At 43.7% G+C, this 25,936-nt stretch overlaps 1 protein-coding gene across 4 annotated transcripts in view; it reads left to right on the forward strand.

The window, feature by feature from the left end:
* COL12A1 (collagen type XII alpha 1 chain) overlaps nt 1-25,936 on the forward strand; it is a 151,778-nt gene that overhangs the window by 91,355 nt on the left and 34,487 nt on the right. For all 4 annotated transcript variants that reach the window (XM_029047119.2, XM_029047120.1, XM_039914749.1 and 1 more), the window contains 15 exons: nt 860-1,002; nt 2,861-2,990; nt 4,311-4,453; nt 5,356-5,485; nt 8,139-8,258; nt 9,396-9,542; nt 10,489-10,605; nt 10,764-10,910; nt 11,806-11,880; nt 13,129-13,268; nt 15,805-15,928; nt 16,577-16,720; nt 20,778-20,942; nt 21,869-21,907; nt 22,023-22,161. In XM_029047119.2, coding sequence (XP_028902952.1) covers nt 860-1,002; nt 2,861-2,990; nt 4,311-4,453; nt 5,356-5,485; nt 8,139-8,258; nt 9,396-9,542; nt 10,489-10,605; nt 10,764-10,910; nt 11,806-11,880; nt 13,129-13,268; nt 15,805-15,928; nt 16,577-16,720; nt 20,778-20,942; nt 21,869-21,907; nt 22,023-22,161 — 1,903 coding nt within the window. The remainder of the gene's footprint in view (nt 1-859; nt 1,003-2,860; nt 2,991-4,310; nt 4,454-5,355; nt 5,486-8,138; nt 8,259-9,395; nt 9,543-10,488; nt 10,606-10,763; nt 10,911-11,805; nt 11,881-13,128; nt 13,269-15,804; nt 15,929-16,576; nt 16,721-20,777; nt 20,943-21,868; nt 21,908-22,022; nt 22,162-25,936) is intronic.

Genomic DNA, 25,936 nt, shown 5'->3' on the forward strand with positions numbered 1-25,936 from the left:
CGACACCCTGGTCCGTTGGCCTGCAATGACTCCCTCTTCACCTAACTTCTGCATAACTTCAGACTGCAAGTTCCTTGTGGGCAACTCAGTTTTATTGTACTCTCCCAAGCGCGGAGTACAGTGCTCTGTACACCTAAGTACTCAGTAGATAGCCATTGATTGTCACTGCCTTTCCCAGTACAAGGTGATCCGCTGAGCTGATTCTACACAATCTAATGGCTTGAGGACACTGCCCCCCGATGAGAGCCTATGATTTTTGGTACATTTGACACTGGTCAAATCTGGGGGACTGATGTCTCTTCTCAGGAATGAGCTATTTCTGTTAGGCCAAGAGCTTTAAATTCAAAAGTGGAAATTGGAAGTAGTGTTGGGAATTAGGAGGCAGGATGGGGAGCTACAGGCAGAGAATCCCTATGTCCAGTTTAGGGATGGAATCTGAAAATAACTTGGAAACTTGGCGGAAATCTGCTTCATGTTCACTCTGGGAGAGGACTGACACATTCACCCAACTAGCTTTACCCAGAAGCCCCCTCAGGCCTTGCTTATGAGGTGGAAGTTATATATCTCCCAGCTGTGGAAATCAAAGACTCAAAACGTGGCCCCCTCAATCTATTCTATCCAAACTGACAGTTGGCATAGATCAGATATCAAAACTCCTAGAGTAAGAGGGGCCTTACTTCATCTTCCCTGAGTTGCCTAGAATAGTGGATGTCAATCGGTCAGTAGTATTCGTTGAATGCTTGCTCTGTGCAGAACACTTTTCAGAGAATGTCGGAGAGTGTAATAAAGTTGGCAAGACACAATCCCTGTCCTCAAGGAGCTGACAGCCCATGTGGTGTTTGCTTTCTCTTTTGTCCAGTGGTGAGAGGACTGGCGAGAAACATACAAGTGTACAATCCCTCCCCCAACTCCCTGGATGTCCGCTGGGATCCTGCCCCTGGACCCGTGCAGCAGTATCGAGTTGTCTACTCTCCTCTGGGTGGCACGAGGCCTTCTGAATCTGTGAGTAATTTGGTCTGTGGAGAAATTGGCGGCAGAACCTCCCTGAGAATCATTCAGTCCTCTCCTGCAGCATTCAGTATCATGTTACCTCGCAACAGAGCACTGCAGTGAAAATGGGAGCTCCAGGCAAAGCAAGTCTAGACTATTAGAGCCAGAAGAGACTTTATATCAATTATAGTATTTAACAAGCGCTTACTATTTGCCAAGCACTATTCTAAGCACTGGGGTAGATACAAGATCATCAGGTTGTGCCACATGGGGCTCACAGTCTTAATCCCCATTTTGCAGAAGAGGTAACTGAGGCGCAGAGAAGTTAAGCGACTTGCCCAAAGTCACACCCCTGACAAGTTACAGGAGCCGGGATTAGAACCCACGATCTCTGACTCCCAAGCCCGTGCTCTTTCCACTAAACCACACCGCTTCTCATAAGATATGGTCACTTTAGAGACCATCTATCTGATCCAGACCCCTTCCTTCAGGCAGGTGAAGGACTAAACCACCTGGATCGATAGGTTGTTGTTCTGTCTTGTAAATATCCCCAGCAAGTTTGGCCCATTTGATGTTCTCTCTTTTAAATATCTTCAGCAAGGGTAGCCCATTTCCAAATATATCAACTTGTTGTCTAATGTCCTTTGACATGTCCAACCAAAGTTCGTCTTGCTTTAATCGAAGCCCATGTCTTCTTGTTAGGTCTTCAGTGGATATGGAGCACAACTCTTCAGCATCCTCCTCCTAGAATTCATAGCCTCGGACACGATGATTAGGTCATTCCTTAGCTTTGGCTATATCAAGTTCCACGTTCTCGATTCCTTTATCCTCTCCTCAATTTTCTGTCCCATCAATTTTGGAACTCTTTTCTAGACCCTCTCTAGTTCTTCTATAACCTTTTCAGAGGTCAGACACCAAAATTGGACACATTATTCTATAAAATACCTTATATGGACAGAGGACAGAATGATTGCTTCCCATCTCTTGCATTTGTGAAGATCATTTGGGCTTTGGAATGGAGTGAAGGACTGAAAGTCTGGAAACCTGGATTTGAATCCTGGTTCCTCCACTTGCCTGCTGTGTGACCTTGGGCAAGTCACTTTGCTTCTCTGTGCCTCACCTGTAAAATAGGGATTAATACTGTGAGTCCCATGTGGGACAGGGACTGCATCCAACCATATTTGCTTCTACCCACCCCAATGCTTATTTCAGTGCCTGTCACATAGTAAGTACTCAAAAACTACAATTATTGATTATCATTATTATTTGTGAGTGTGTGCCTACATGGCACAGTGACCAGCATTCAGGAACAAAGGATTTCAGTGTTCCTTTCACTCTGCTGACTTAAAATAATTTCCCAGAGAGTTAGAATCATCATCTGACACCAAAGTCCAGATCATTCATTCATTCATTCGGTCATTTTTATTGAGCTGTTACTGTGTGCAGAGCACTGTACAAAGCACTGGGGAGACTACAATACAACAATATAACAGACACATTCCCTGCCCACAATGAGCTTCTGGGTCTGTTGTCATCTAGATGTTGAGCATTTAGCTGCCGGGGCAGATTAGATGCTGCTTTGTGGTCCAATAGTTTCTTTGCTACTGCAAATTTGGAATTGATTATCCCTTGATAATCAATCCAGAACTCAACACCAGACATTACCACAGTAAAATCAACATATCCATCTTGCATAGGTGCAGAGGTGTTGTTTTCTTTGCCGGGTAACTTCTCCATGCCCCATGACACAATTGTTATAGTCCTTGCGTTGGGTGGTTTTTATCTGGGTTGGTTTGCTTTGGGTGTATTTGCCCCACCCGGGGCCGGACTTGTTGAAGGGAGCTAAACCAGAGGCATCTTTTCTGTCCAGATTGTGGTCCCAGGGAACTCCCGCACTGTGCAGCTGGACCGGCTGATCCCGGACACACCCTACTCTGTGGACATTGTGGCCCTCTACCCCGATGGAGAAGGAAACCCCAGCCCCGCCCAGGGAAGGACAAGTAAGAGACATGAGCGTTTCGAATGTTGGCTATCCACACCCATGCTCTGGCTAACCCAGGTTGGGAGGGTTGAGGGTGGGGACAATCAGCGTGATCCAGTTTTCACTTCTCCAGGCTGACCCATGGTGCTCAGTGGTGGAGCATACCTTTCTCCGGTGGTTATCATCAGAGTAAACTAAAGCCATTATCCCCTCTGTATCCTCAACTTCCCCTCCTGTGATCCATGACGCCCCACTCACCCATGCACCCACTTAAGCCCCATTTGAGTCTGCGGAGAGTTTCAACTGCACACAGTCTGTGCTCACATGGTTATCACCCCCTGCGTGAAGAAGCACTGCTTTATAGGACTTTGAACCTTAGATCTACCACCCCGTAGCCTCAGTGAGTTCTCTCTCATCCTGATACTGTGGGATCTGGTGAACAATAATCTCATACACCTCTCATTCACCCTCCAGATGACTTGGAAGATTTCCATCATTACAGACATGACCCTTTTAATCCCCCTCCTTCCATGATTTGTTGTGCTCAGTATAGAAATCAGCCTGGTGTCACACTGGAACACAGAACTCTGTTTAGTGAGCATATTTTAGGAAGAAAGTATGGACAGGTCTGCAGGTCGGGAGCAAGGGCCTCTCTCTCTCTCTCTCTCTCTCTCTCTCTCTCTCTCTCTTTCTGGCTCCCATGGGCCAAGTCTCTGATAGATGGATCTCCAGGTTACAGTCCCGTCTAGCATCCTATTTTCCCCAGGACAAAAATAGAGGGTAAACCCTGACCAGGAAGTGGTGAATGTTTAGTGCATTCCACTAAATCATCACCCCACTCATGAAATAGTTTGAGATTTTTATTAGTCTATAATGAAACTGGAGAAGCGAACAGTAAAACTTTATGTTTTATGCCAACAGTCCATGGGGTGGATCGATTTACTCTCTTGACCCTGATTTGTGCTCTTGGACATAAAGCATGCTGGGAAAACCAATTTGAATGACAGTGCCTCCATGCAGGGTCACTTTCACTTTTCAAAAAATTAGGCAATCAACCAGAGTCTGCCACCGGACGTCATGTATAGACATTCTCTGCCCCCGAGGGCCCAATTCTACTTGGATTGTACCGGTGAATCCTCCGGGTTGCTTAGGTCTCTGGTTTCCTAGAGTTTCCACTACCCAAGACCCTACCGAGTCTTAAATAAGTTTTGCCTCTGGGAGCAGATGTGGTGGTTGATACCTTTGGTGGTCCTAATGCAAATCCCAGGGACTTTTGAAAATCAGTGGGCACTTTTGCATCACAGCAGCGTGTGGATCTTCACAAATCTTTCTTCCTTAGTGCCACGCAGCGGCCCGAAAAACATGAAGGTTTTTGGAGAGACGACCAATAGCCTTACCGTGAGCTGGGATCACGCCGATGGGCCCGTTCAGCACTACAGGATCATCTATTCCCCCACGGTCGGCGATCCCATTGACGAATATGTAAGTGTTTCTGATGGGTGGTTGGCAAGTTTTGAAACGCCTGGCCGAGCTAAATGAAGGGGCTGAAGTCCCACTAGCCAGCCATTACGAGGATGGTGGCCACCTGAATCTGAGTTCATTCATTCCTTCATTCAGTCATATTTATTGAGTGCTTACTGTGTGCGGAGCACGTTATTAAGTGTTTGGGAGAGTACGATGCAACAATAAACAGATACATTCCCTGCCCACAGTGAGCTTACAGTCTACAGAGGGAGACAGACAATATAAATAAATATGTTACTAAAATGTACATAAGTTCTATGGGGCAGGGTGGGGGGATTAATAAAGGGAGCAAATCAGGGCAACACAGAAGGGAGTGGGAGAAGAGGAAAGGGGTAAACCCTGACCAGTCAGGGAAGGCCTCTTGGAGGAGATGGGCCTTCAATAAGGTTTTGAAGCAGGGAGAGAGTTAAACCCCGATTCTTCTTTCTGTCTCCCCCATGGGCTTGGGCAGAACTTTAGAGCATTCAAGATGGCCACCGCTGACTGCATTCATTTTAATTACTGTGTGCAGAGTACAGTACTAAATCTCCCCCTGTTTCAGGGTCCCCCTCTAGACTAAAAGTTCCTTTGGGTAGGGAACATGTCTGTAAACTCTTTTGTAATGTACTCTCCCAAGCTCTTAGTACGGTGGTCTGAAGCCCAGAGAATTTAAATGGCTTACCCCAGGTCACACAGCAGGAAAATGGTGGGGTTGGGAATAGAACCCAGGTCCCTGACTCTCAGGCCCATATTCTTTCCACTAGACTAGGCTGCTTCTGTTGCATGGAAAGCATAGAAGCTATGTTTCAGTTATTCTGTCTGAAAAAGGAAAAAAATCATCTTTCTGACAAGTGTGTCACTTGTTGTCTTTTGCCTTTCAGACCACTGTACCTGGGAGGAGAAATAATGTGATATTGCAGCCCCTCCAGGCTGATACACCATATAAAATCACTATCGTAGCTGTGTATGAAGATGGAGATGGTGGACAGTTAACTGGAAATGGCAGGACTGGTAAATTGCTTATTTTATCTAAGTTGGGTGACTGCATTTTATGGTTAAGTCCCAATTAACTGAGAATGAATGAGTCAGGGCAGATTTCTGGTCTTTCAAAATCTGTAAATCTGCCTTAACTTCCCCTCCGTCCTCTCCTTCCCCGCCCCCGGTCTTCCCTTGGCTCCCACAGGCTCTAATAATCTATTGAACAGGAAAATCTTGGAACACCACCTGATCCCTTTGTCTAGCCAGGTCCAAAGCCACTGTCCTCTGCATCTTCTACTGTTTTCTACTCTCTGCATCACCATTCCCCTCTACTGATATACGTAAGCCTAAGGGGATTAATCCTGTTTAACAGTACAGATGGCAGCATACAGTGTAGGATATTCACGGAATAGTTCTCGACAATCATTAATCAGGTGTCTACTTATTCATTTAATAATAAACCAGAGAGTTCCTGCTAAGCATTCATGAGAATCAATCTTCTGTTGTCATATTTTTACTTTGTTTCTATTGGTTTTGTTTCTCATGGGATAGCAATGTAGCCAACCCTGATTAACAGTTTAGTGGCATTCCTAAATTATGGGTTGTGCCTGAAAATGGGTGTGGAAAAGAATGTGGACTAATGGCCCCGGGATACCACGTTTCTAAATTTTCCTCCACCACATTGTGTCATTGATAACCAAATGAAACTGTAAGGATGGCAGCTTGTGGAGTGGAGTTGTTTCAAGTCTTCCCCCAGTCTAAGCTGCAGACATGTTTCAAATGCATCACGTGGCATGGTCTCTATTCCTGGTCAGTTACTTACAGATAACGTTGTCACCAAGTCTAGTTTGGCTTAATAAGGGAAGCCCGTTGAGGCCAATGAGTGTTTCATTACCAGATCAGACTATGTCCAACATGATTAACTTGTATCTAATCCAGCTGCTTTAAAACAGTGCTTGACACGTGATACACGCTTAACACATACCGTAATATCACTAGTAATATTAATAACAATTACAGTAATAACCAACACTCTTTGCTTTGCCATCTGAAATTTCTGGGCATAGTTGGGCTCTGGGTCCACTGACAGAAAAGCAGAACTGATCTTTGATTTCAATAGAAACGGAAATGGAAACTCTCTGAGATAATATGGCCAATGCATATTAAAAGTTTCATCTGGGATTCTAAGAGAAGAGCTACTTCCCATGACCAGCTTCTCATTTTCTCTGTGGTTCTTGGGTTGATCTACCATTAATGATGGTGTTGGCCCAGGCAACCACTGGAAATGTGATATGGGAAGCCTACTCTTGGGTTGTCTCCTTCTTTAGCCGGGGGTTAACTCAATCTTCAGTGCTCACAGACAACCCAACTAATACTGCCTTCCTCTGAGATAGGTGGCTGATTGCTAGGAATGGTAATTAAATGGTACCAGGGCAAGAGGAAGGGCAAGATGACCAATGAGGTCTTTTCCAACTCTGCCTCTAGATCAAGCTGGTCATCACTTGGGCCATCTTTATGGAAGGATGGGTTGGAAATCAGTGCAGAGCTCTAGAGTTGGCGGTTATTTAACTATCAATCACTCAATCATATTTAGTGGAGGTCTACTGTGTGCAGAGCACTGTCCTAAGCACTTGGGAGAGTATGATCTAACGATATAGGAGAGTTGGTAGATATGTTCCCTACCCACAGTGAGCTTACAGTTTAGAGGGGGAGCCAGATGTTAGTACAAATAAATAAATCACAGTTGTGTACATAAGTGCTGTGGCGCTGATGGAGGGGTGGGTAAATGGAATAAATCAGGTGTGCAGATAAGAGTGGGGGAAGAAAACATGAGAGCTTAGTCAGGGAAGGCCTCTTGGTGGAGATGTGCCTTCAATCGTTGAATAGTTCAATAATTTATTAGTTGGAATGGTAATTACTTACTAGGTGGCTCTAGGGAAAGAAACTTAAATCTTCCAAGTCTTCCTTCTCTTGAAATTATCTGTTGTCCCCTTTGGTAAAATGAAGATATTTTACCACCACATATTACAATGGTAATCCTGATAATAATAATAATAATATTTTTTAAGTTCCAAGCCCTGTACTGAGCACTAGGGTAGAGATAAGACAATCAAATGAGACATAGGCCCTATCCCTATATGAGAGGGAAAACAAGTTTGAATTCCTATTTTAGAGAGGAAGAAAATGAGGCACAGAGAAAGTAAATGATTCCCCCAAGGTCATACAGCAGACACGTGGTAGAGCCGAGATCAGTACCCAGCTCCTCTGACACCCAAGACTATACTGTTTTCACTTGGCCACGCTAATGGAGATAGAGAGAAGGCCCTTCTTTGATTTTCCATATTATGATTTTCATATTAAATTTAACTTTTATCATTAAAGTTAAAGTATTTTCTGAAGAAGCTGTCCCACACTGCACTGCCAATATAACTGGGATGTGTCACAACTGGAAACTCAAAAATGCATTAAAGTTTCTGGTTGGATTTTGTTCCAAAAGGACTCTGGCATTTTCCTGGCCTAGGGCCCCAGAATGTTTCCATCAAGACCTGTTTGGGGGCTTAGGAAGGCATTCGTGGCTCCCCTCACCCCGCCCCCCCCCCCCACCCCGCCCCCCCCATCCCAGTTCTAGGAAAGTGCCCGGGGAAGCCAATTTTGGACCACTGTAACCTCTGTTCTCTTTTTGCAGTTGGACTCTTGCCCCCTCAGAACATCCACATTACGGATGAGTGGTACACTCGATTCCGAGTCTCTTGGGATCCCTCGCCATCGCCCACTCTTGGTTACAAAATCAGGTATCATCCAGTAGGTAAGAACAAGTCTCTGGATCCTAGCGGTTTGTCTCCAAGCCAGGGAGTTCAATCCATCACAACACCAAGCAGTGAAATCCCGCCTCTTGAATCCCATAGATGAGAATCTGGCCTGGGATTCCAAATGGCCCTAATTAGGAAGAATTCTCTACTGTAGTAAAGTGGAAAACAAGTTTAAAGTTATCATCTGGGCTTATAATCGACTTGCAGTGAGGATGAGGGAAATAATTCCCCGTTAACACTGTGACCGCTTCTTCTATGCTTATTATGTGAATCCCTCACTTAGTCTACTTCGTAAGTAGGAGTCCTTAAAAGTTACAGTTTTAGAATGGAACAATTGGATTTTTCAACACATTTCATAATGATGGCCTCAAGCAAAATTATATAGGCTTGTAGCGGAAATATTACACAAACATAACTTGAGGGGAAAGCAAACATTCATAATGGTTCAAGAAATGAAATCCCACCAAACCCAAAGCCAGGAAAGCTGAGGAAAACCTTTTCAGGACAAAGTAAAGCATAGCCTCAGTTAATGCTGAATTCAATTGTATTTATTAAGCACTTACTGTGTGCAGAGCACTGTACTAAGTGCTTTGGAGAGTTCAATATAACAATAAACTGACACATTTTCTGCCCACAACAAGCTTGAATCTCAATCGCAAACCGGCGGTCAATTTTAGAAAACAGACTGGCATTGCATCAAGAAAGGTGTGGCTCTTGGGGAACAAAATCTTTGTAAGTAATGAAAGACAAGGAGACAAAAGAGAATAAAGTAAGTCTGATAGCACAGCAGGAGACAACCATTTTGTGTGCACAGTATAGCCAGGCCTGTGGGTCCCATATTGGCCTTTTCAGGCATGTACACCCTTGAGAATGAATTTCACTGTCGGTAGCATGTTCTTCATATACAAAGGACAGATAGCTATATATATATATATATATGTCTATATATGCACACACACATATATACTTGCTTAAAACAGTTTTAAAAATGAATGTAAACATAAAGCAATTTGTAGTCAGTGATTTTAAGGTGTTCAAAAACTCTACTTGGCCGAGAAGCTCCATAAATTTTGAGGCTAATTTTAAGATGTGATGATTTTTTCTGTTGTAACTTTGTATATTCTTTATTTAAGGTACCAGTGAACCTATGGAAGTGTTCGTTGGAGAAGTGACATCATACACACTGCACAATCTGAACCCTAGCACTACATACGATGTCAGTGTTTATGCTCAATATGATTCGGGACTCAGCATACCACTGGTTGATCAAGGCACCACATGTAGGTCAAAAATATTTTTATTGGAGTGAGGGGAAAAAAATGTAATTATTCAGGCCATATGGGGCCAAGCTGTGGAAATCTGGTCTGGTCTTTGGCATTCGGGATTTATTTCTGTGCAATTGCCGGTGAGTAACTGTATTCTCTCTTCCCCTTACTGTTCTGGTTAGCAAATATGGCCGTCTGCACAACTGAGGAGGTTGTGTGGCCTGAAAGAAAAGCTGGGAATTCCCTTTCCCACGTCACACGGGGGTGGTAGGCTGACTGCCAAAAGGGAAAGGTTAGATGACTCGTCTCGGACAGGGCAAACACATCTTGATTCCTGCGGTTCTCCAGAGTTCATTGACATTTGATGTCACGGGACTTGAGCTAATGTTACTCATTTTAATTGTGTGTGCTTTCAGATTTCCAAGGCAATCTTTCTTCATTATTGACTCAGAGTGTTTCACAGACAGATCTATTTGTGACTGAGCTTTGTTGACTCTTCAGAAGTTCAGTGGTTGTTTTGTTGTTTAGTTTTCTATTCATATTGCGATTCTCCCATCTCCAAGAAATAACAGAGGTGGGAGAGATTAATAGATTTTAGAGTAAGCAAGAACAGTGGTCCCAAGTCCTGGGCAATCCCATTTTTTTAGAGCATCCCACCAGGAGAAGTCCATTTTGGGGGTCCCAGAAGTGGTGTATCTAAGCATCCATCCTCATGGTTCACATCTTCCAGCATCCTTCATTTTATCCTTCTAATTACTCATCGTGGGCTCCTCGTCCATAGGTCGATCTGAACCCCTTTAAAACCGTTTTAATCTGCTGCATGTAGAACATCCTATGGTGATGAATTCCATTTGAATTGCATAGTCAGAGCACGTTCCTTCGATTAGTTCTATGAAGGACACAAATACACTGAGGGATTTTGTTCTAACGTTTTTTGTTTATTTTTTCCCTAATTTTACAGTGTACTTGAACGTCACTGACCTGGTACCTTACAAAATAGGATGGGATACTTTCTGTGTTAAATGGGCTGCTCACCGTGCAGCTACTTCATACCGACTGAAGCTAAATCCCGCAGATGGTAAGCTGATCGACTTTTGGAGGATTTTTCTGGACAAGGGAGAATCCTCTACATAAAATGTGGGCCTAGCACTCTCTCTGGTTTTCATGAAATCAGTCAACTGTTTCGAATCCCCAACCTGTAGAGACACTGACATTGTTCTTGTGATGTCTGTGTAGGAACAAGAGGACAAGAAATCACGGTTCGCGGCTCGGAAACCAGTCACTGTTTCACCGGCCTTTCACCAGACACCGAATATGGAGTAACCGTCTTTGTTCAAACCCCGAATCTTGAAGGTCCTGGCGTCTCTGTGAAAGACCGAACAGGTTAGTGGATTTGGAAATATCCTCCAGTGGATGGAAAGGACTCGAAATCACTATATTGTAAACTCCTCGAGGACAGTGATTCTTGCTACCAAAGTGATTGAATTTTACTCTCCTAAGCACTTAGTACAGTGGTCTGTACCCAGTAAGCAGCGTGGCTCAGTGGAAAGAGCCTGGTCTTGGGAGTCAGAGGTCATGAGTTCGAATCCCGGCTCCACCGCTTGCCAGCTGGGTGACTTTGGGCAAGTCACTTAACTTCTCTTTGCCTCAGTTACCTCATCTGTAAAATGGAGATTAAAACTGTGAGCCCCTCGTGGGACAACCTGATCACCTTGTATCCCCCAGCGCTTAGAACAGTGCTTTGCACATAGTAAGCGCTTAACAAATACCACCATTATTAAGCACTCAATAAAAATAGTGCTCATGGGACTGTGAGCCCCGTGAGGGACAGGGCCTCTGTCTAACCTGAAAATCTCATATCTACTCTAGCGTTCAGTGCGGTTCTTGGCACATACATAAGTAAGCACTTCACAAGTACCATTATGATTATTATTACTACTACAAATAATAAGCACTCAATCAATACTGATTGATTGTTTGATTGAAGAGACTGGAAGGATGGAGATGTGGAAAAGCCAGTTCTGAAAGAGTAGAGAATGTGAATCGATACGTACCAAATTGCTTATGAGTAGTCCTGAACGTTTCAGCGGTAGTTGTGAGAATAAGACCAGAGGAGTAAAAAAATAGTAGTTCAGTGGACTTGAAGTGTCCCTGGTAGATTGATGTGACAGGCAATTTATGTGGTAAGATGCTTCCCTTTGTTCTTTGGGTTTGCTTGGCTCATTTCCTTTAATTGCTTTAATTTCCTTGACTCATTTAATTGTTTCTTTCCTTTTAGTTTTAAAGCCAACAGAAGCACCAACAGAGCCTCCTACCCCTCCTCCTCCTCCCACAATTCCACCAGCTCGGGATGGTAAGTGCAAAGCCTCGCTCGTCCCGACGGCTGCATCATCGTGAATTTGGAAGGACGGTTGTCCATCACTGACAAAACCGAGGCGGGCCAGAACACCTCTCCAGAGAATGCTCTGGGATGCTTTTAGCTAGCTTTCTAGACATTGTGAATTAAAAATGGAAGCATTCCCGACATCCCCACGTTGAATGGGAAGGAATACTTGGTGCCACAGAGGGTTGGCACACGGAGGAGCTGTGAATTTATTTGGCTACAGCTGGAGTCTGAATCCCGAAGTTCGGGCCTCTGGAATTCCCTGGCCTGTGATCAGAGACAGCGCCTGGACTCCAGCCCACTTGCACAGTGCTGCAAATCATTTCCATTCTCCCCAAATCAAGACACAAGTGTCATTCTCACAGACCCAGAGATGGCTTGAAAAATCTTCCTTCATCACCTAGCCCTGTCTCGAGATGAATCTGAAACATTCCTTTCAGATTAGGTTTAAAAGAATCTGATATGATTATATTCCCAGTTCTGGAATTTTTTTGTGATGACCAGCTCCATAGTTCATATTTTTCATATTTTACATAAGTGATTAGCATTTTCCCTTTAGTAAAAGTGGGATATTGCAGGATATATCCCCCAAATGCCCGCTGGAATAAAGCAAATCAGTCTAAAATTATTGAATATTTTGTGTTAGAAGTAGAACTAAAGTGTAGCTTGATTTTTCAGTTAAATCCAGCAGAATTAATTCCAGGTTTTCATCTTCAAGTCGCCCAAGGAAACAAATGATTCCCAGGAGTTTAGCTTGTTTTAAATACCTCGCTTAATTTTGAGAATTTTATGAGTCTCTCATTGAAAAGTGATTTTTTCTTTCCTAAGGAATACTTTTATTTGCTAAACTAAATCTAGATGGAAGCCAACATTACCCTTAACACATTGGTCAGTCATCGTTTGGGTACCAAATGGCTACACCCTGGTCTGGTACCTAAAATGATTCCCTCTTCATCTAACTTCCGCATAAATCTAAACTGTAAGCTCTTTGAGGGCAGGGAACATGTCTATGAACTCTGCTGTACTCCCCCAAGCTCTGAGTACAGAGCTGTGCACACAGTAAGCGCTCAGTAAATGACCACTGACTGATCGGCTGATGAATGCCATAAAGAAAGGCAGATTTTTGCGTGAGCTGAAGAGCCAGCCAACCAGGGCTACACTCTGCTCGTCTTGTAAATCTGTTCAGAAGGAAGTCCTCACGTTGACTTTGTCTTTCAGTCTGCAGAGGTGCCAAGGCTGACATTGTTTTTCTGACTGACGCTTCCTGGAGTATCGGTGATGACAATTTCAACAAGGTGGTGAAATTTATTTTCAACACGGTGGGAGCCTTTGACCTAATCAATCCTGCTGGAATTCAGGTGAGCTTATAACCCTAAGATGGATCTTTGCTCAGCTACACAAGGGGCTTTATAGGGCTGTAAGCACAAATTAATTTGCCCTTGAAAAATTATATTCATCGTTCTCTTTTACACTGTTCCCTTTAAAGATGAATCTCCGCAGGCAGCTTGGTAAGAAGGCAGCCTTTTTTCTCACATATGTAGAAAAAATGGCTTCCAAGTGATTTTTTTCCTTGACTTTATCTCTGCTACTACCCACTATTCTTTATTCCAAGTCCTTATCTTCTCCTTCTCTTACTCTTCTCCTCACTCTTCCTGCCTCCTCAACCTCCATACATTCTTTGCCACACATTTTGTTCTTTGGATTTCCACTAAAGGATCTCCTGGAAGCTGATGAGATGACTCAGGCACCTCCGTCACTTGAAAAATCCTCCTGACTCTGGTGGGAAGCTAGTGAGGGACGAGACTCAAAAAGGCTCACGTCTCAGCAGTGGCGTGGCCTATTGGAAAGAGCTCGGACCCGGGAATCAGAAAGACCTGCGTTCTAATCCCGACTCTGCCACTTGTCTGCTGTGAGACCTTGGGCAAATCACTTCACTTTTCTGTGCCTTAGTTCCCTCATCTGTAAAATAGGGATTAAGACTGTAAACCCTATCTCGGGCAAGGCTGTGTCCAATGCAAGAAACAGTGTGGCTTAGTGGAAAGAGCCCAGGCTTGGGCGTCAGAGGTCATGGGTTCTAATCCCGGCTCCACCGCTGGTCAGCTATGTGACTTTGGATAAGTCACTTCACTTCTCCGTGCCTCAGTTACCTCATTTGTTAAATTAGGATGAAGACTGTGAGCCCCACGTGGGACAACCTGATTTCTTTGTATCTATCCCAGCGCTTAGAACAGTAGGTGACACATAGTAAGCGCTTAACAGATATCATTATTATTATTACTACTTTTAACCTGATTATTTTGTATACCTACCCTAGGACTTAGAACAGTGCCTGGCACATAGTAAGCATTTAACACGTAGTGCAATTATTATTATCTCACAGCTTAGTTGGCAATCCTGTGTTGAATAGTAGATGAGCCTGTTTCTGAATGAGGGGGAATCTCAAGTGTCATGTGCTCAGTTCATTACAGAGTTGATTATTATTTCCTCAAAGATGATCTTTCATTTTCTCAACTTGGCAATTCCCACTTAAGCTGCTCAAACCATCTCTTGTGGGTGGGAGATCAGTTCAAAGTGAAACTCTCTCACCTTCTCCTACATGCCCTCGAATCAATCGATCGGTGGTATTTATTGAGTGCTTACTATGTGCAGAGCACCATACTAAGCGTTTGGGAGAGTATACTGCAACAGAATTAGCAGGTACATTCCCTGCCCATAATGAGCTTACAGTCTAGAAGGGACACAGACCTACTGCTTTATTTGTTTTTACCTCATAAGACTGGGAAAAGTTCCATTATTTCCTTCCACCCCTCCTCAGTAAATTCCCTCTTCAGTTTTGACATCCTGTTTTGTTTCTGGATATTTTTTCTTCCTTCTGCCTAAATAGCGGTCATTTAAAAAAATAAAGAACTTGGAGAAAACCCAGTAATATTTGCTTAACTATATTAGTGACCAAATTAGTATAATCTTGAACTATGATGAGTGTAATGAAATCCAGAACAGGGGTCACAGTGTAATTATAATGTGCCCCATTGCCCGCTAAGCCATTTATGGAGGCTTTCTGAATAAATCACAGCATTTTCAAGGGCGTGTTTCCACTATCCTCCTTGCTAGAATGGGGGGGGTGCTAAGAATAACTATATTTGGATTGGCATTTGGATGGGAGAATACAGAATGAAGCTGTTAGGGTCTCATTTAGGCTCTGGTATGTAAAAGGTCTGGGAATTCCTCAGGCCAAAATTATTCTTAGTCTGCCTTTCCCCCATCCCCTTGTTGCCCTCTCAGTGAACACCCATAATTTTGCAGGTGTCTGTCCATGCCTAGGTCTACCCCTAAGGGCATGAATCAATGGAAGTGGTTAAAAGTGGAAGTGTGGTTTAGTGGATAGAGCACGGGCCTGGTAGTGAGACGTGAACCCGGCTCAGACGCTCGTCTGCTCTGTGACCTCGGGCAACTCACTTAACTTCTCTGGGCCTCAGGTACCTCGTCTGTAAAATGGGGATAGGAGTGTGAGCCCCATATGGGAAAGGGACTATGGCCAACCTGATTAATTGGTATTTACCCTAGTACTTAGAACAGTGCTTGGCACATAGTAAATGCTTAACAAGTACAATTATCATGATTAATATGATAAAGGCAGGGACTGTATCTGTTACCGATTTGTCCATTCCAAGCGCTTAGTACAGTGCTCTGCACATAGTAAGCGCTCAATAAATACTATTGAATGAATGATTATGATTATTACTATGACTCAGACTTGGTCAGGTGGTAGCAAGTGGAAGAATGCTGTTTTGTTGAATCTTCGGTGTCTTCCAATTCATACATATCTTGAAGGGTCCTGGGCAGATTCAAAGCGAGGAAGAATGTTTAACCTCCCAACACTTTCTTCCCTTTCAGGTTTCCTTCGTGCAGTACAGCGACGAGGCAAAATCGGAGTTTAAACTCAACACCTACGCTGATAAGGCCCAAGCTCTTGGTGCCCTGCAGAACATCAGATACCGAGGAGGGAACACCCGAACAGGTATCTTCTGTACCTTCAAAATACACGCTTTTTAGAAAGTTATCACTCATCAAATAGCCTTGGGATGGAGAAACTGCATACCTGAAGGCGAGTGGTCAGGTGAAGCAGCCTGACCTAGTGGATAGAGCACCGGTCTGGGAGTCAGAAGGACCTGGACTCTAGTCTAAGATAAAAGTATCAGCGTGATCCAGTGGCCCGAGCATGGGCTTGGGAGTCAGAGGACGTGGGTTCTAATCCCACGTTTCACTTTTTGTCTGCTGTGTGAGCTTGGGCAAGGCACTTAACTTTTCTGTGCCTCAGTTACCTCATTTGGAAAATGGGGAATAAGGCTATGAGCCCCACTTGGGACAACCTGATTATCTTGTATCTCTCCCAGTGCTTATAACAGTGCTTGGCACGTAGTAAGCACTTAACAGATGCCATAATAATTATTATTATTATGTGGGACTGGGACCGTGTCCGGCCCAGTTTGCTTGTAGCCACCCCAGCTCTCAGTCCGGTGCCTGGGGCATAGTAAGTACTGAACAGATACCGTGATTGTCATCGTCATCTCAACTCCCGGTGTTCCACTCCGTAAGCCAGGAAAGGAACAGGTTTGAATTGGCAACATTTGGTTTCAAAGCCTAAGGTTTGGCATTCTGTTTTCAGGAAAAGCCCTTACATTTATCAAAGAGAAGGTGTTGACTTGGGAGAGTGGCATGAGGAAAGCTGTCCCCAAGGTCCTGGTTGTGGTTACAGATGGCCGCTCTCAGGACGAAGTTAGGAAAGCAGCTCTGGTCATACAACAGTCTGGTAAGCATATGCTTCAGCTTGGCTTGATTTATACCTCTAACTGCTTCCTTAACTACTTCAAACACTCAAGTGAGCATCTCTACTTCTTGTCATTCGCTCTTCATCAGTCTGTATGATGCATATTTTTATGTTTGAATTATTTCATAGATTATGAAGATGTTTAATGTTACACTGAATTGTCATAGATTCAAGAGTTGATACAACAGCCCATTCAGTTGTGAGCTCTTTGAGGACAGGGAGGCTTTTATTTCTTTTGTAGCGTGCCCAAGGACCCAGAACAATGCACTGTCCACAGTAGCTGCTCAGTACATGCTGTTGATATTTTGACTGTTAATTAGAAATGTCAATTTCTTCAAAAGGTTAAGGCTGCCACATATGGGTCTAACCATTTTCTAAGAAAGAGAATACTTTCCTCTCCCAGTGGAAATGTGCGAGGCCGGTTTGTGGAGCTGATGCTCAGAATATCTTTGTTTCCCACGCCCGTGGTCTGGTCTGGGACCCAGTCCTCTAAGGGCTGAGCCAAAGAGCTCTAGAGTCAGTTCTAGGGCAGGCCGTGCCACTGATGCCAAAATGGGATTGTTCTTTACGAGGAATCGATCCTCTGCACATAAGAACAGTGTCTGCCAGAATTTTGCTTGTGATTCCGGGTGAGTCAGAGGATTATCTTAAAAATGCTTGAGGAGTCTGTTTCTCATGTTTCCTTCACATAGCTATAAACCCTGCACATCCTTCCAAAGCTGCTGAATTCCGTGCCGTCCTTTGGACATGCTGCTGCCCTCCAATTCTGGAATATGGGTTGGGAAGTTCCGTTTTACCCATTTGTGGATTATCCCTGACGTTCCTTCACCATCCCACAATCATTTTCTTCACCCTTCCGAATGTCAGTGGGTCAATAGTATTCATTGAGCCCTTCCTGTGTGCAGAGCACTGTACTAAGTGCTTGGGAGAGTACACTATAACAATTTGACAGACACAAACCCTGCCCACATCGAGCTTACAGTCTAGATTTGATTTAGCCCAAATGCAGTAGTGACGGGAGTCAGGGAGTCTGTTCTCTGCTGGGGGCCACTAAACCCAATATGTCTGACCCCGTGTGAACCCCGAATGCAGTCATGGTGACTCACTGAGCCATAATCTGACCTGTCAGTAGCCACCTTGGATGAGTCAGTGTTCGGCTTCCAAGAACCCTGGACCCTTAACCTTCCTCCTCCCTAGAGGCTATCTTCCCTGTCCCTCCTTTCCAACCTCTAATCTAACCGGAAGAAGGTGGTTTCAGAAGTTAAGACAAAACGGAAGGCTGGAAAAGGTGGGTGATGACAAAGCCAGTGTAATCCAGAGGGAGATGCAGAACACGTGACAGCTGACCATCAAATTCTGGAAAGTGACACATCTGAAGCAGCTTCCCAGCACTGTGAAAGCATGCATCCCTCTCAGAGCAAGAAATCCCATTGGCCTCTTCCAGTAGACCCGTGAATGGGTGTCTCTAAGGAATACTGTCTACCATGTATGTATTGGTCCCAGCCAGTGCTAGCCGATGCCACCAAGACTGGATTAATGAGAATGCCTCTGAGGTCAGCATCAAATTTTATGCTCAAGGAACCTGTCAGACCAGAGAAGATATACCAACACTTAAGCGATCCTGGCTATATTGACTGCCACCAGAGCAAACATTTTGATACATCTCTGGAGATTCTAATAGTGTTCCATATGTACAGTACAGCATTCGACTATTTTGGCAGCAAGCCGGCCAGTAACACACAACAAAGAAACGGAATACAGAATCAAGAAGACCACCACGTTCTTTGGAATTCTCTATCCAACAGTCACATGGCAACAAGACAGCTTCACATAAATCGGAGATCCACAAGACGGAGAAGTATTATCCAACATAAGCCAACCCCCGGCGAAACATTCGACTTCTTGCACAGCTTCATCAAAGTCTCCCTTAAGCCCCCTGCAATAGCAACTGGAAAGAAAGTAGGATCTCAGTAGATTCCTGAAAGGGAATGACTTCACCAGCATTGAGAGGTTGCCCATTGCAGCTCAGTTTTGGAGGATGGGATTGGAGAGCAAAATGAACGATAACTAGGGGCAGTATGGAGAACTAGCCCTGCTGATGTACCTGTGGACAGAAAACCGGTTGGGAAATCAAAGACCTGCATCATAGACCAGCTTCTGCCTGTAGCTGGCTAACATCTATTTTGGGATCTGCTACTAAACCCCACACTCAGGAAGGGAAAGAAGAACCCAGGAGATGAACCCCCAACTGCCTCTCCCTGAGGGACGTTCAGTGGACCGGCTGATAATACCTTCTATTCATTCAGTCATATTTATTGAGCACTTACTCAGTACAGAGCATTGTACTAAACACTTGGGAGAGAACAATATAATAATTAACAGATACGATCCCTGCCCACGGGGATAGAGCCTACAGTCTAGAGAATCTAGGGAAGGATTTGGAAGGATCTGTGAGGAGCAACGTGGCCTAAAAGAAAAAAAAAAAACGAAGGCCTGGGAGTCAGAAGACCTGAGTTCTAATCCCAGCTCTGCCACATGTCGGCTCCGTGACCTAGGTCAAGTCACTTCACTTCTCTGTGTCTTAGTTTCCTCTTTTATATAATGGGGGTTAAGACTGTGAGCTCCGCTTGGGACATCGACTGTGTCCAACCTGATCAGCTTGTGTCTATCATGGTGTTTAGTACAGTGTTTGGTGTTTAGCAAGTGCTTAACAAATACCATAAAAAAGAGGGAGTACTGGTACCAGATAATTGTGAGGCAAGGAGGTTGGAACCTTGTCTCTGTGAGCTTCCTACAGCTGGTTCTGGAAAATAGTTGGTAGGCTACTCCTTAAATGATTCCCTTGCCTTCAGAGAGGTGTCTGGGAATGAGGTTGACTTGGTGGCAGTGATAGGGGGTTCAAAGACTTGGGGTGCATAAGGAGAGATCCCCAAATCCGGCCGACCCGGGAAAGATATAGCCTGTTCTCCCACCCTTCCTAGACTGTAAGTTCCTTGTGGGACAGGGACTATTTCCGACCTGTGTAGAGGGTATCTACCCCAGAGACTAGTACAGCGCTTGGGACATGGTAAGGGCTTAACAAATACCGTGATTGTTGTTATTAGTAATAGGAGTAGTAGTAATATTAAAGCCGTGGGAAAAAATGAGCTCCTTGAGAGAGTGAGTGCAGAGAAAAGGTTTAGGAGACTCAGAACAACCTTACAGGGCAATCATGGTTATGGGATGGAAAGGCATTAAGTGGAGACAGTGAACGAGATTAAGAAGTGACTCTGCCACTTGCCTGCTGTGTGGCCTTGGACAAGTCACTTAACTTCCCTGTGCTTCAGTTACCTCATCTGCAAAATGAGCCTGATTTGGGACACGGACTGAGTCTAACCTGATAATCTTGTATCTACCCTGGCGCTTAGTACAGTACCAGTCATTCAATAAGCGCTTAACAGAAAGGTATAACTGGCAAATTTTAGGACCTAGCAGAGGCTATCGGGAGTCCTGGGTGCTCCTAAAGTGACCTCTGTTGTTATTTTAGCTGGTATTGAAGGCAGAGAATCACTGGAAATTGACATGTATATGAATAAATTCAGAAGTTCTACAACTCCTAGGTATGACATGGAGAGACCCTTGGCGGTCGGAAGCGAGAATGAGGCTCCTAAAGGAGCTGGGAGAGAAGCTGGGATTAATTTGGGGGAAAAGGGAGGGTGTTTGGCACAACACACTCCCAACCCTCCAGTCTGAGATCAGTGCAGACTACACAGGGGAATGGGGAGGGTGGATCCGTTGTATAAAGAATTGTTTTTCCTGCCCAAAGTGGTTTTGTAATTTCAGTTTAGGAAAACTAATCCATCAAATGCTAGAAGACAGAAAAATCTGTAAAAGGTGCATATTTCTCATTAGATCATGTCATTTCAAGAGAAATAATTCACAGAGTGGCCTAAGAACAAAGGAACTACAATGAGTTTTCATGAGTAGGATCTTACTGGAATTGCTCAATGACAGCTGAACATCATGTATTAATTCCTGTGTGGATGCCTTACTCTTGCAGGTTTCAGCGTCTTTGTGGTTGGTGTCGCCGACGTGGATTACAACGAACTCGCAAACATCGCCAGCAAGCCAAGCGAACGCCACGTCTTCATCGTCGATGACTTCGAATCTTTCGAGAAGATCGAAGATAACCTAATCACCTTTGTCTGTGAAACTGCCACTTCGAGTAAGTAACCAGTTAGCAGAGTTCTGCTCACTGCCGTGAATTTAAGTTGCAGGACCATTTAGGAGAAATAGCATTCCCTCTAGAAAGACACCTTCATAGTGCAGTATTTGTAGTTCATTCTTGGATCCAAAGAGTTCTAAAAAAGTCTGCATTGGAGCTGTCAAATGTGCTATCTATCCTATCGAGATTAGGCTGAGCCTGTTGCCATCCAAATGGCTAATTTTAGCCTCGAAGATGCAATGATCCTTTTATGGTAAAAAAAAAAAAAAAGTATTTTCGTACATCCTTGACTCATAGGCCCAAATCCTGGGTTTCATCTGAAATCTCGTGTTGTATTTTGATATCCTTCTGGGAGAAGAAAACTTTTCACAAGGTGACAAAGCTGTATTGTTCTCCCCAGTAGACTGGTTATTTCCTTGGGCTGCAAATGAACACCATATAACGTGAGTCATGCATAAGAGGGCTCATTCCTACGTGCTTTTAGGAATTGAAGCCTTAAAGACATCATGTTTCACTCAGAGTGGTAAAAGCTGAGGATCTCATAGGAGCAGGGTGGCCTAGTAGAAAGAGCACGGGCCTGGGAGTCAGAGGACCTAGGTTCTAATCCCGGCTCTGCCACCTGCCTGCTGTGTGACCTTGAGCAAGTGATTTAACATCTCTGTGCGTCAGTTACCTCCTCTGAAAATGGAGACTGAATCCAATTCCCTCCTACTTAAACTGTGAGCCCCATGTGAGACAGGGACCGTGTACAACCTGAATAACCCATATCTACCCCAGGGCTTAGTACCATAAAAATAATAATAATTTTGGTACTTGTTAAGGTACACAGTAAGTCTTTAACAAGTACCATAATTATTATTATTGTTATAAAGGCACTAGTTCAATCGTAGATATTTAATGCTAATGAGAGCATACTTTCATTTCAGGCTGCCCTCTCATTTATCTGGATGGTTACACATCACCAGGTAAAAATTATATCAAACCATTATATTATTTAGTTAATTATTAAAGGGTTATTTTGGAGGGGAAAGAGGTTTTTTATGTCTTGCATTTACCAATTGTTTTTCCTATCCTATAAAGGCTTCAAGATGCTGGAAGCCTATAACTTAACAGAGAAGAACTTTGCTTCTGTACAGGGAGTATCAATGGAATCTGGTTCTTTCCCTAGTTATCCAGCTTATAGGCTCCAGAAAAACGCCTTTGTGAATCAACCTACATCGTAAGTTTGGGGACCAATTTTTTTCTGAATACTTTATTTAGCTTCTTGGGGAAAAGGGGAAATGTACCATAAGTGTAAAGATAGGCACCTGTTCTAGGAGTCTGTGGATATTCACCCTGAGTTAAGGTTTGCAAATCATCACAGTCAATGGTATATTTTGAACATCCACTATAGGCAGAGGACTGTTTCAGGTACAGTGTGAAGTTCTAGAAAGAAAGATAAGGCATTGGCTGAGTCTAGTTGAAAAAAGCTTTCTTGGTATCTGCATGTCTGGTAAGAGTCCTTATGACCCCTCATACCCTGCGGGTGATCAGATTTTTTTCATTTTTTAAAAAATAGTATTTAAGTGCTTACTATGTGCTAGGCACTGTTCTAAGCGCTGATTAGAACATTGCATCTTGAATGAGTCTGTTTAGGATTCAAAAGTGTGAAGTGAAAGTTAGAGGTCTCTTTTTCCTATGAGATTGTATTCTCATGTTACCGGAAGTAGGCTGTGACCCCATGTGGGACGGGAACTACGTCTGACCTGATTATTTCGTATCCACCCCAACGTTTAATACAGTACTTGGCGCAAAATAAGCACTCAACAATTGGATCCAGAGGACCTGGTTTCTAATCCCAGTTCCACCACTTGTCTGCTCTGTGTCCTTGGGCAAGTCACTTAACTTCTCTGGACCTCAGGTTCCTCATTGGCAAAATGGGGATGAATACACCATTTCTCCCTCTTTTTCTCCTTCCTACTTCCAAGTGATACCGGGACTGTGTCTGATGTGATATTCGTCTATCTACCCAGTGCTTCGTCCCTAATAAGTGCTCAACAGATACCACAATCATTAATCATTATTGCTCTTCTTAATCCACCATCCTCTTAACTGACAGCTGTCCAAGAACTGCTGTGTCTCTGTGGCTTGTCTTTTTGCTTTTTAATGGTATTTGTTAACTGCTTACTATGTGCCAGGCACTGTACTAAGCGCTGGGGTAGATACGAGCTAATCATGTTGGACAGCATCTATGTCTCTCATGGGGCTCACAATCTTAATCTCCATTTTAAAGATGAGGTGGCTGCGGTCCAGAGGAGTGAAGTGACTCGTCCAAGGTCACACAGCAGATATGTGACCGAGCTGGGATTAGAATCCAGGTCCTTCTGACTTCCATGCCTGTGCTTTTATCCACGAGGCCACATTGCTTCTCGAGGTATTTGCTCCCTGGACTCAAGCGACGGCCTCGAAGCAGCTCAAGATTGCAGTGGAGCCATGGCCCAGATCTGGGAAGCACATATACCATGTCTATCTAACGTGGGGATTGAGTCGACGGCAGAGTTCCCGGAATAAGGCCAGGGGTGGGATCACCGGCTTCAGGTCCCAACAAAGTAGATCTTGACTGCATGGCCCAGTCTCCGCTAGCATCAGATTGGCCTCATCTCTGCTATCAAGATGTTTGTAAAGTTAATGGGGAAATTTACAAGCCAATTGGCAATGCTGCGTTTGAAATGCACATGATTTGTGATCCAGAAACCAGGCCCCGGCCACTGAAAGACTGTAACAGATTAAGGGAGTCTGAATTGTGCAACAAAAGCCTGGCAAAAATACCAAAGGGTCTATTGTTTTGAGGCAGGTTCTCCTTGTAGACAGCTGGTGTTCCAGAGGGAGGGGGCATGAAGAGAGAACCGTAAAACCCAATTACCATATCTGGTGTGCGTTTTTGCTGATAATCAAACCAGTCGCTACATGCTTTATGAAACAACAAAAAACAGATGATTTATCTAGGTAGAAGTGAGGGTCTCTCCTCCTCCATAATCCTCACTCTTGTAGCAATTCCTACTAGTAGAATTTATCTCTCTTAAACACATTCCATCTCCCTCCCTCGGTTACCTCATCTGTAAAATGGGGATTAAGACTGTGAGCCCCACGTGGGACAACCTGATTATCTTGTATCTACCCAAGCTCTTAGAACAGTGTTTGGTACATAGTAAGCACTTAACAAATACCATTATTATTATTATCATTATTAACAATCTACCTCTTCCTAATAAATATGCACATCTTAAACATTCCAGCACTGTTATATCATTTCGATCAGATAAACAGTTTTGATTAGTCTTTCAAGCTTTCTCATTCTAGTTTTCTTCTAAAAGCATCTTGTCCTTTTCCATTTCCTTCTTCCTCATCTATGCAATTATTCTTTCAGCTGAACTGGTGTTCGCTGAACTGGTGTTCACTCATTTTTGTGTCTTGTTTTCCCCATGCTGGGTGTTTTCATCTTCTGAGTGCATTATGGCTTAGCGGAAAAAGCATGAGAATGGGAGTCAGGAAGCTTGGGTTCTAGTCCTCGCTGTCTCCCTGACCTGTTTTGTGACCTTGGGCAAGTCACTTAATACCTCTGGGCCTCAGTTTCCTCTCCTGCAAAATGGGTTTAAGATATCCCAGCGCTTAGAACAGTGCTCGGCACATAGTAAGCGCTTAACAAATACCAACATTATTATATCTGTTTTCATTCCCAAATTAGGCTAAATGTGTTTTGTATCCTGTCATTCCACCTCTGCAGTTGTCTTCCTGTTCATTGTAGGTTGCTCAGATGTGTTGCTGATTCATTCATTCAATAGCATTTACTGAGCACTCACCGTGTGCAAAGCACTGTACTAAGTACTTGGGAGAGTACAATATAACAATAAACACACACATTCCCTGTCCACAGCCATCTTACAGTCAAGAGGGGGAGACAGACATTAGTGTGAATAGATAAATAAATAGATGCTGATGTTCTGAATGGATCCTAAGCAGTGCTTCCTTTCAGTTTCCTTATCCCACCTGTTTTTACTTACTGAAGAAGAATGATTGTATCCATTGCTATAGAGACAGATTTTCCCAAACGCAGCACATTTAGTGGACTCCAACTCCACATCTCTCCACTGTTTCCTCATTTCCATTCTCCCTTTAATGTCAGGTTTTCTTACTTGATCCACTTCAGCCTAATTCTGGGTCTCCTCAGCCACATGACCTGGCCTATTGTTGTATCCCATCAGTTGCATATGTGATGAATTAATTTCAGCTGCTTGGCATGCTGGAGTGGTTTTGTTTAAGACCGGTTCATCCAGTTCCAGAAGTTTTTTTTTCTGCATGTCCCCGTGTTTATTTCAACCCCTGTTTGGTCTCGGAGGATTCTGTGAGAGTGACAGAACTGTAACTTGCACTTAAATTCTTCAGCTCCTTTAGTCAGGGTGTGAGGTTTTCATGGTCAGCCAGATATCTTCTTTTGAAATTTGAATCTTTCTGTTAATTCATTGTAAACCATTGTGGAATCTCCAGTGAGCTCAGTTACCCTTTTCAGGATTTGATAGATTAAACCTTAGGCAGTAAAAACAACTCAGTGTATTGTATTTATTGAGTGCTTAACTCCTACACTATTTAGAGATGGGATTTTTAAATTTTTATTTAGCAGACGTGCAAATTGTCCCTGTCTTAAGCAACACTTTCCTTAATATGTAAATCCTTAGGTGATCTAACTGCTTTAAAGATTTTTGTTTTGTTCCTTATTCACTAGCTGAACTGTAATTTCAGCTCAATCTTGGTACTCTGATGTGTACTCTTCTGGAAAAGCAGTGCTTCTCTCTGCATGATTTATTTAATAATAATAGTGATACCTATTCAGTGCTTACTATGTATGAAGCATTGTACTAAATCCCAGAGTGGATATAAAAGATTAAGGTCAGAAACAGTCTCTATCCCCATGGGGTTCCCAGTCTAAGAAGGAGGGAGAGTCCCTAGTTCATAAATGA

The sequence above is a fragment of the Ornithorhynchus anatinus genome, chromosome 19 (genome assembly GCF_004115215.2).
Source record: "Ornithorhynchus anatinus isolate Pmale09 chromosome 19, mOrnAna1.pri.v4, whole genome shotgun sequence".
Lineage (NCBI taxonomy): Eukaryota > Metazoa > Chordata > Mammalia > Monotremata > Ornithorhynchidae > Ornithorhynchus > Ornithorhynchus anatinus.